Source organism: Haliotis rufescens, unplaced genomic scaffold (assembly GCF_023055435.1).
Source record: "Haliotis rufescens isolate VD_foot unplaced genomic scaffold, xgHalRufe1.0.p SCAF_63, whole genome shotgun sequence".
NCBI lineage: Eukaryota > Metazoa > Mollusca > Gastropoda > Lepetellida > Haliotidae > Haliotis > Haliotis rufescens.
Window position 1 is genome coordinate 2162746 of NW_025964354.1, and position 9900 is coordinate 2172645.

Below are 9900 nucleotides of genomic sequence, written 5' to 3' on the forward strand. Positions count from 1 at the left end.
AAGAGAGATTATGTATTCCCTGAGGATGGTTAGATATAGCTGTAGTCACTAAAGCGCTGTGCAGTAGGGAACAATACGGCGGGTTTCACAAACACACATGCCACGACATAGCATACACTTGAAGCTTCATAGTAGACTTGACATACGTTTGAAGCGCTAACTTTTTTTCCAATCTCGTGTGCGGAAATATCGTTATGATATTGAGGGGCAGCATTACCTAATCGTCACTCAGTTCTCTATGTACATCTGCATTTCTTGGGCGTACCAGAAAACTACGACCTTCGGTTCGAATACCAGATTCGCCCTCTTTATAATTCTAGGTTTGTTAGCCCCATACCCATGCTCGTAAGTTTCACCAAAGTTGACACGCCCTGATAATAATACTCACCAAAGCACGGTTAGCTAACTCACTCAGCTAAACAATTGTTCAACAAACTGTATATGCTCAACTGTATATAAATATGATTTTTAACATGTACATTATTATCAGTATTACTTCTTTCATTTGGAGCCTCTTGATATCCGTTACCTATTGCGACAAGAAGATCATGATAATACCTGACACTAGCTGTGACGATGAACTCTATGTCACGATCCGAATGTTTCCCACCAGTGCTGACATGTTTGTTTGTTTTCAAAAATGCAATAGGCACTGTGTGTTTCTTCAGGAGAAAATTGGTGTTTCCGCGATTGCCTCCGTTGTCAAGCGGAATGTCAGTGGTATCAAAATACATAAAATTATGGTACTTGTTGTTACCCTTCCTGGCACTCGGCATTAAGGAGATACAGTACAATATGTCTGAGTTGGGTATTTCTTCACACCAGTACTGTATTACTGGCATAAGTCTAGACTCGTACAAGCAGCGACACATACACATACATCCACGTCGCTTTGCAGTGCAATGAACCTGAAAGTCTTTTTAAACCCCATTTCATCTCCCTTTCGTTTGGCGACGATCGCCTTTTTAACAGCTGGTTATTCATCATATTTTCTTCTCAAGGTTTGACAAGACAGACCACAAGAAAAAAGTGTTAATCTGTGTTATAAATCTACAACATTACTATATAAACTATGTACTTTAATAGATATGTCAATTGTCAAGCAGACTAAGTTGTTTGTTCCCCACCTTCAGCAGTGTTAAATTCGCAGGTACATCACAAGATTCATGTGAACGTGACGGCCTTGTCGCTACTTTGTTTGAGGATTGAAGTTGTATTTACTGACGAATCACTTCATGGTAAATTTGCTCACGTGAGGCTCTGTCTTCATCAGCTGATGAACGTCAACAAATACAACTTCAATCCTTATATTGACAGATACATAAATCATAACAAAACAACCCATTAAACATCAAACTTTAATTATTTACAGCGAACTATATCTCCGCGGAGAGTCTAAACGTCGTGACGTCATCCGTCCCAAACATTCAATTTGGAGTGACATCCCTTGCTTTTACAAACGTCAGAAAATGGCGGCTACGGCAATGTCATTCACTTGAAATAATAGTTGCACCCAGTAAAGTTGGAGTTGGAAAGAAATCCAGACCCGGCTGATGCTGAGAACGGATTGATATGAACGTTCTGTGAACTTTGGGTGTGTGCTTGAATCATACCATGGCTGCTGATGACGGGGGTTACCGCTTGAGGCAGCGCGGTTGCATTTCCCAAAGCAATACACGACAGTGTGGAGCTCAGTGATATCTTTTGGTTAGTCGAGCATTCTCTGTTATAGCTTCGAATGGACACTTCATTTCGGTGACCCGACATATACATAATCTGTCTGGCTTCAAAGCCTGCATCATTCATAGCCTGAATCGATGTCGCTCTTTTGAACACTTTGAATATTTGGAAACATCAGCCATGAAACCTTTGAAACTAGTTTTACCTAATGATTTACAAGTATACCATTTTTCGTGACTCAACGGTTGTGAAATGGCATCCTTAACACACTGGTTAAATAGAGAGGTAGCTTGAGTGTCGGTTCCACTGATAAGGTTTTCAGCATTTGAACTGGACAGTTTGGCTCAGCAGTTGAGTACATTCTTTTGTCAGCCATTGCCTCTTCATTCTTCGTTGGTCGCGAGACACCACTCTGCATCCTGTGCTTCAGCAAACCTACTAAGGTCTGATTTGCTTTTTTGACCAACTTATCATGAGCAATGTATATCTGTCTACCAGTAAGAGATATTTGATGATTGATGGCAGCACAAATGTTTTTCAGTGTGTTTTTGTGATATTCTTAAGTGGTGACGACATTTTCTCGGAATGTTTAGGTTTTGCCTCACAATAAAACTTGGCCAACTTCTCAGCAAGTGCCTCCGGGGGTACAGCTTCCATGTCGAGCACCTTGTTAAAGTCTTCCAGGTGCTAATCTGAAATAGATGTAATATTTTCATGTTTCCTTTTGTCTGATACTTCCATTTCATAAAAAGAGCTGTAAATGTAATGCACACCAAGAATTTGATTAACTTAGATTAGTTGGATTTAGGCTCATTTTTGAAAACATTTAAAAATATTCTCATACCTTGAATTCTCAGTCCCCACTTTGTGTTTTTCTTCGTTGATTCAGACTGATGTAATGACTCGTATTGCATTAAAACTCTGCACGCTAACGTCAAACCAATTCGACAGAGGTGTCACTCCCCGTGCATCTGATGTCGAACCCATTCGACAGGCGACTAGCATAAGGACACCCCAAGGTAAAACTCGCCATATCTATTTACCAAGAAGGCTTTGCGTAACATTTAAAGCAGTATGACGTGTATAAATTCTCAACTTGATGAATATATAAACTTTTAGTAGTTTATTTACCTCAAATAGAAAATCCCGCGAGTTAAAAAAGTATCGGTCAAAAGGTGGAAAAGGTGGTCGAAAAGGTATTTTTGAACCTCATGGAACTTTCTTTCAACAATGCACTTGTCATCTTCAAAGCTGCAAACCCAGGTATTCTGAGAAATTTAGATTGTCATTGCAACAAAGATTCTGGATGGATATGATCGACTTGGAGTAGTAAAACCTGAGCGTCCTGCAGCCAGCCTGGAGCGTCCTGCCAGACTTACAGCTCGTAATTTCCCTGGTAAGATCCAGGAGAAAAACCCCAAAGGTAAGATGTCATGCAATGATTGTGTAGTGTGTTCCAACAGAACTGCAAGAAGGCATCAGACCACCTTCATTTGAAAGAGCTGCAATGTTAACATGTGCCCTGTTCCATGTTTTGAACGGTATCATTCGTTAGTAAATTATAGAATAACGTGCTACCCAGGTCTTCATGATTAAAAGCCATCATGTTCTTGTTACTGTTTATAGTTATGGTTGTTAGACCATCATTTTGTTTGCAAACAATACAAAAGACAATTATTTGCCAATCAAATGTATATACATATTTTAATGATAGTGTTACTGTTTCTCTCTATTATTTATGTATTTAGTATTTTCTTGCACATATTTTGTTTCATGGAAAAATATTAATTAATGGTACTAAATACTGACTTATTCAAAAGCTCCCTTCGAGCATCAATGGCAGAGACACCTGATTTGGTTGGTTTGTTGTGTAACGCCGCACTCAGCAATATTCCAGCTATATGACGGCGGTCTGTAAATAATCGAGTCTGGACCAGACAATCCAGTGATTAATATCATGAGCATCGATACACGCAATTGGGATCGATGACATGCATCAACCAAGTCAGCGAGCCTGACCACCCGATCCCGTTAGTCGCCTTTTACGACAAGCATAGTCGCCTTTTACGGCAAGCATGGGTTGCTGAAGATCTATTCTACCCCGGATCTTCACGGGTCCTGAGACACCTGAGTATACATTATGATATACCTGGAAAGTCCTTGACTGACATATTAAAGAAGAAAAAAATGACAATATAACAGTGACTGAAAATGTTACAAGGTGCAAATAATTAAGCAATAATAAATCTATCTTCAATTTGCAGCCAAGGAGGAATTTTAAATGTTGATATATCCTTATTTTAATTGTAAACGTTATGTGAAATTGTTCTAAATTCAGTTATGCTATAGATTCTGGACCTGGATAATGTATAAAGTAAAGGCAAAAATAAGTAAAATATCCCCAATTATATATATAACTAAAATTGCTAATATTTTTGAATATGTTTTAGTATATGCATCATGCAGTTGAGAATATCTATCAAAAGCATGAATGTTATTGTGAAACAAACATTTTTTCACGCCCTTTTTTGCGCACCTGCCGTGGAGGGTGATCATTGCCGATCCACGATATTCAGAGACGTATTGCGTGGGGCACACTTATTATTGTGAAAAAAATAAATATCAGCGTGTACATTGCAGAAACATGAATCATATCCATTTATGATCAACGTAACATCGAATGGTTATTCTTAAATAAAAGTTCAAATAAAAGATACGGTGAAACTTGCATGTGGAATGTTGATTCATCGTCTACCGTTTCCGGGTCACGGGAGCATGCAAGGTCAAACGGATTAAATAATACGTCAATTATATCGTCAAAGTCATATTTTTATTTCATATTAGTGGTGATTATTGATAATATGTATTGATTTGTGTTTATTCTGTACGCGACAGGGGAACTATTTCAAAATTTACTGTAATTGTTTTGTTACGAACGATTATCAGCAGACAACCCCTGTCTGTGACATCACATCCGGTGACCTTTGCACTTACTGAAATAGTGCTATCAGAGTTCACGATCTTTTTTACTTTCGTCATATTAAACGGAAAAGACAAAAGAAACATTCATCGATTGAGAAGATCGTCAACTTTCGCCAAGGCATATATGTGAAGGCAATGCAAACTTTGTTGATATTAAAATAGCAATAAGTTATGCAGAGGTCGTGCGAAGCGCGCAATGTTTGATTTTCATACGTCTGCTAGCATCATGACACGGGATTTACATTTTCGTATATCGTCAATATTCAACCAAAACACTTTAAATTAGGATTGATGAATATTTGTAAGTCATTAATTGTTTCCTGCAAATTTTATAACATAACACGTTAGATTAACCCGAATGTTCGTATATCTGCAACTGACATGAAGACCTCGAAATTTAAGGTTTTTTTTCTGTTTACGTGTGGATAATAAATTTACTGAAATGATTCATAATTTACCAGGGCGTTGTTATTTTCCGAAAAAAAAAATCGAATTTGTACTCAGTTAAAATATGATTATTGAAATAAATTTGCACAAATTTGACGATTTAAACAGGTTCCTTACATGAAACACAAACCACCTTCAATAACCCCAGATAGCATTCAGACGTTGGCCCAACGTCGGCAATGGTTGGCAGTGTTGCGGTCTAGTCGGATTTCATACGTTGGCCAAACGTTGTTTCAATGTCAGGTCGCATTTCGGAAATTATTTCCAAGGGGCGCTACTCTTAATTGACAGCTTCTCATAGAGGGCGCTGCGTTTTTTTCGCCTCTCGACGAGCAGACGACGCGACAAAAGCACAAGCTCGATCATCGGAATACTGTTTTCTTCGAATATATATATAGGTAAGTGTTTAATTAATGTCTTGTTATAATGTTCAAACAGTACCCGAGAAAAAACAACCATTGTTCATTCTGAAATATCAACACGAGTAATGATTTTCCAGAAATTGAAAACACAACGTTCACTATGTCAGTGTCACTAACTTCATGACCGAAGCCGAATAGGAATATGTCACTCTGATTGCTTGCAAATACTGCATACTATTACTAGCATTCCCAGAAAATCGAGCTTGTCCGTATCATAAAGTTTGTCCTGATAGCGAGGACAAGTTAGTGCAAAGAAATGTGCACCGTATCTCGTTACCTGGTTCTAACAGTGGAGGTCACCGGACAGCGAGCAACCACATGACTACTGACTATGTAAATGAATACTAGTTGTTTCGTTCTCGCGTATGTTTAAATAACAAGCAAACTCAACTGAAAAGGTCAAATTCGCTCTCGCTTGTGACAATTAGCTATACGGTAAAAAAAGATCAATAAACTGAACAACTGAGAACGATGCTGCTAAAACTCAAAGCATTCCGTGTACGGTCATTTTAAAAAAATGTCAGAATTTCAACTTAGCAAAAACATCAAAATTGACTTTTGTAAAATAACTTTTTTTTATTGATTCAGTACACACAGCAACTTCTGAATAACAATGTTAAGCAAAATAACACCTTAATAATCAATGATGTCCTAATTATGATAAATAATAACTCTGAATAGGAAAAATATGTCTGTCCTGTTCCATGTTAACAATTATTTTTTCTGTAACAATATTTTTCAAAGTTCAAAATAAATCATGTCAGTTCTTGTTTTTAAATGTATTGTTTAATATTTCAATGAGTACAATTAAACAGAGATTGGATACATTATTTTATGGACAGATTTGCCCAGCATTTGAGTCAAAATGAAAACATTTGAATTCATTCAAATCCAATATGACAAACATTCCCTGATTATTGTATCATATATCTGACACATAAAGTTCATTAGATGATATATGTTTGAATTCAAATATGTTCTTCTGAAAAATTAAAAAAATCTATATTTCTATTTTAAGTGCTGGTAACAGGACAGACAACGTAGTAACAGGACAGACAATTGAAAGTAACAGGACAGACAATCGGCTTTGATTGCAGATAACTATAACGTTCAGGAGTTCAAGATTTTGATATATCTGACAAATACAAAAAAGTATGTGCAGTTGATTACACCTGAACATATAAGGTGTAATTAACTGAATATTCTTGTGTGTGATCTGAACTATAGAAACCGGTCGGTAACAGGACGGACAATTGAACGTAACAGGACGGACTAACTTATGTTTACAGTCAACTATCCTGTTCAGAAGTTCAAAGTTTTGAACTCTGACAAATAAGAAAATGTGTTTCATATGGACATTATTAACTGAATGTTCTTCTGTGTAATCTGAATGTAGGATACTGGTAGGTAACAGCACAGACGGAAGTAACGCCAAAGACAATAACTTTTGCATTTTGGGTTAATCCCTAGAATTACAAAGAATTTAAATTGATTTAAACTTAAACTAAATAGTCACGTGACAGTTTTTGTCCTGAAGCAACAACATAACAACCAAATTTATCCATGTCAAACATCAACATATTCTAGAGAAAATGTCAGAAGATTTCCTGTTTAAGCTGTATTCTTTTGCAATTGTTAATGTATTAAAAGTGTCTGAATGGGTGAATTATAGTTTCCTTAAAAGTACAATTCACTTGCACCTATGATTGTTTGATTAGTGCCAGAAATAAATGGTGTCTTTCATTCACCCAGAAACCACAGGTTGTTTATTGTTTCTGCTTTATCATATCTGTCATAACTTCCCTGTAAATTTGTTCAACACTGAAGTGGGAAGCAGTGCCTTCAATCTTCGTTGGTTCAGGAATGATGGCAATAATGTCCTCGTGCTTGTACCAGCATTTATCTTTGAGGATTCTTGGCCAGAAGAATCATTTTGAATCCCATTTTTTGCCAGACTTGTTCCTGCATTCCTCATATATATTATGGTATGTTTATGGTACTGTTCGGATGAACAAAACCTTCCAAATGGCGTGCTGGTTTTCTTGGGGGAATTAGTCAGCAAAGAGCCGGAGTTTTAGGAGACAGAGGTGAATACTTGATCCTGTTAATCCTGTTGGCACTAATCTTGTTGACATATTTCCTGTGTGCTTGGAAAGAGATTAGGGTATCACAAAAGACGAGCTTGTATGGGGGCTAATCCTTAATGAGTCTAAATTGAAGTAATTGCTGAATGTTATTCTAATATAGGTGATGACAGATTTACTTAAATAAAATAGTTCAAGGCAATCTATAAGACAATGTAGACATATTTTTTGTCTGGGAGATGGGATCTTGATACCTTAGGCTAACATTTATTTAAAAGCTTCAAATCTATTAAACTATGTAGTCTACATAACTCTTGTCTTATTGAATAGTATGTCTAGGAGATGCACTCCCATTACCTTAGGCTAGCATCTATCTAAAAAGCTATAACTGAAACTACTGATATTTTATATATGCATTTAACCTGATGATAAGTATTACTTGCTAAACTATAATTATATGAAATGATGTATAAATATTACACCATGATAACTAATAAAAGCAATATCCAGGATATGGAAAAAACATCATATACACTCTTCTGTATCATCTGGAACGGATAGCAAAATGTCACTCTCACTTTTCTCAATCTCACCCCTCTCCAGCGCACCACCTGTCCTCTCCATACTTTTCCCAGTCTCACCCTTCTCCAGCGCACCAACTGTCCTCTCCACACTTTTCTCAATCTTACCCTTCTCCACCACACCACCTGTCCTCTCCACACTTTTCTCAGTCTCACCCTTCTCCACCACACCAACTGTCCTCTCCACACTTTTCTCAATCTTACCCTTCTCCACCACACCACCTGTCCTCTCCACACTTTTCTCAATCTCACCCTTCTCCAGCACACCACCTGTCCTCTCCACACTTTTCTCAATCTCACCCTTTTCCACCACACCACCTGTCCTCTCCACACTTTTCTCAAACTCACCCTTCTCCAGCACACCATCTGTCCTCTCCACACTTTTCTGAACCTCACCCTTCTGTTGTTTTATCAGATAGTAGTCTATTTTTTTATGCATATGTTTTCTTCTAAACTGTGGTAAATTTGAAAACATATCTCTTTATGTTTCCTAAAATTAGAATACTGAGTGATTGGATAAGAAAAGTTAAATAAAGCTGACCAGATGTCTGTGCTGTTACCAATAATATATTTGTCTCTGCAGTTACGTTTAAGTCATAAGCAACTTGTTTTTATTCAGCTTGGAAGATTTGTACAACCATAGCCTCTTGAATGTCTCTGTTATCTCAAAGGAATTATTTCAGTTATTATGGTAATTATATTATTGATTGGTTAAACTAGGAAAGACAGTTTAAGATGATAAGTCTGTGCTGTTACCACGGAATGTCTGTGCTGTTACCACGGAATGTCTGTCCTGTTACATGTTTGAAGGTAACAGCACAGACAGTAACAGCATAGACAAATTAACATTAATTACGTTTTTTTTAATGAGTTCTCCCTTGAAATGTTGAGACCACATGATGTGGTCTCAACATTTCAAGGGAGAACTCATTAAATGACATGGTATTGTGAACAGTTCATATTTTCTAATATTCTGAAAAAATGTTTTTAGAAAAAAATATTTGTTTAGGCCAAAATGAGCAGTAACAGCACAGACATAAAAAAATGGGTATTCATGACAGGAATAAACTTCCTTGTCAAGCAGAATTATCCAAGGTCTTATCTCACTTGAAGGACACTGCTGCCATGATAGTACAGGAAGTAATGTGTATTTCTGTTATTTTAAATTATGGGAATCTAGGAGGATTATTCATTTTTCAGTTTTGATCCATCCTGGTAACAGGACAGACACTTTTTTATGTACAAATGTTTCTTACCAAAAACCAATATAAATAAAAGTGTGTATCTCTAAAAGATCATTTTATTCAATGAGATAGAAAGGTAATGCACATTATATAAACTTTTTTTACATAATATGTTTTATTTTTAGCAACATTAAACAATGTTGATGTGCAAACATAAGGTTACGGACACACCCTTCAGCTCAATTTAACCACAATTAAGCAGTTTTAATCAAAATAAACTACACAACAGGAATTACTGAAACTTAAACTTTCAGACACTATGGTATGTTCCACCTAACACTTGTGTTTATTTAAACATATCTAAAATAAATATTTTAATTGTTATTCAACTCGGACTAAAAATCTCACTTTTTTTTAGAATGACTCGTACATGATATAATACATACCATGCAGGCTCCTGCTGATCCATGTATGGAGCTTTTCCTTGTTGTCAGCAACATCGCGAGTTTTAGATCACCAA

At 36.6% G+C, this 9900-nt stretch overlaps 1 protein-coding gene across 1 annotated transcript; it reads right to left on the bottom strand.

The window, feature by feature from the left end:
- Positions 1 to 8140: 8140 nt before the first annotated feature.
- LOC125375932 lies at positions 8141 to 8635 on the bottom strand. Its single transcript, XM_048386984.1, has 2 exons — positions 8353 to 8635; positions 8141 to 8322 (listed from the first exon to the last, which is right to left on the bottom strand). Exons 1-2 carry the CDS (start codon positions 8633 to 8635, stop codon positions 8141 to 8143), a joined length of 465 nt encoding a protein of 154 aa, XP_048242941.1.
- Between the last annotated feature and the right edge of the window lie 1265 nt (positions 8636 to 9900).

Bases quoted from the DNA above. Each gene is read 5' to 3' on its own strand.
- LOC125375932 (XM_048386984.1), bottom strand. From the start codon at position 8,635: ATGCATAAAAAAATAGACTACTATCTGATAAAACAACAGAAGGGTGAG. The intron at 8,323-8,352 runs GTGAGACTGAGA...TGGAGAGGACAG, and splicing joins AGTTGGTGTGGTGGAGAAGG to GTGGTGTGGTGGAGAAGGGT.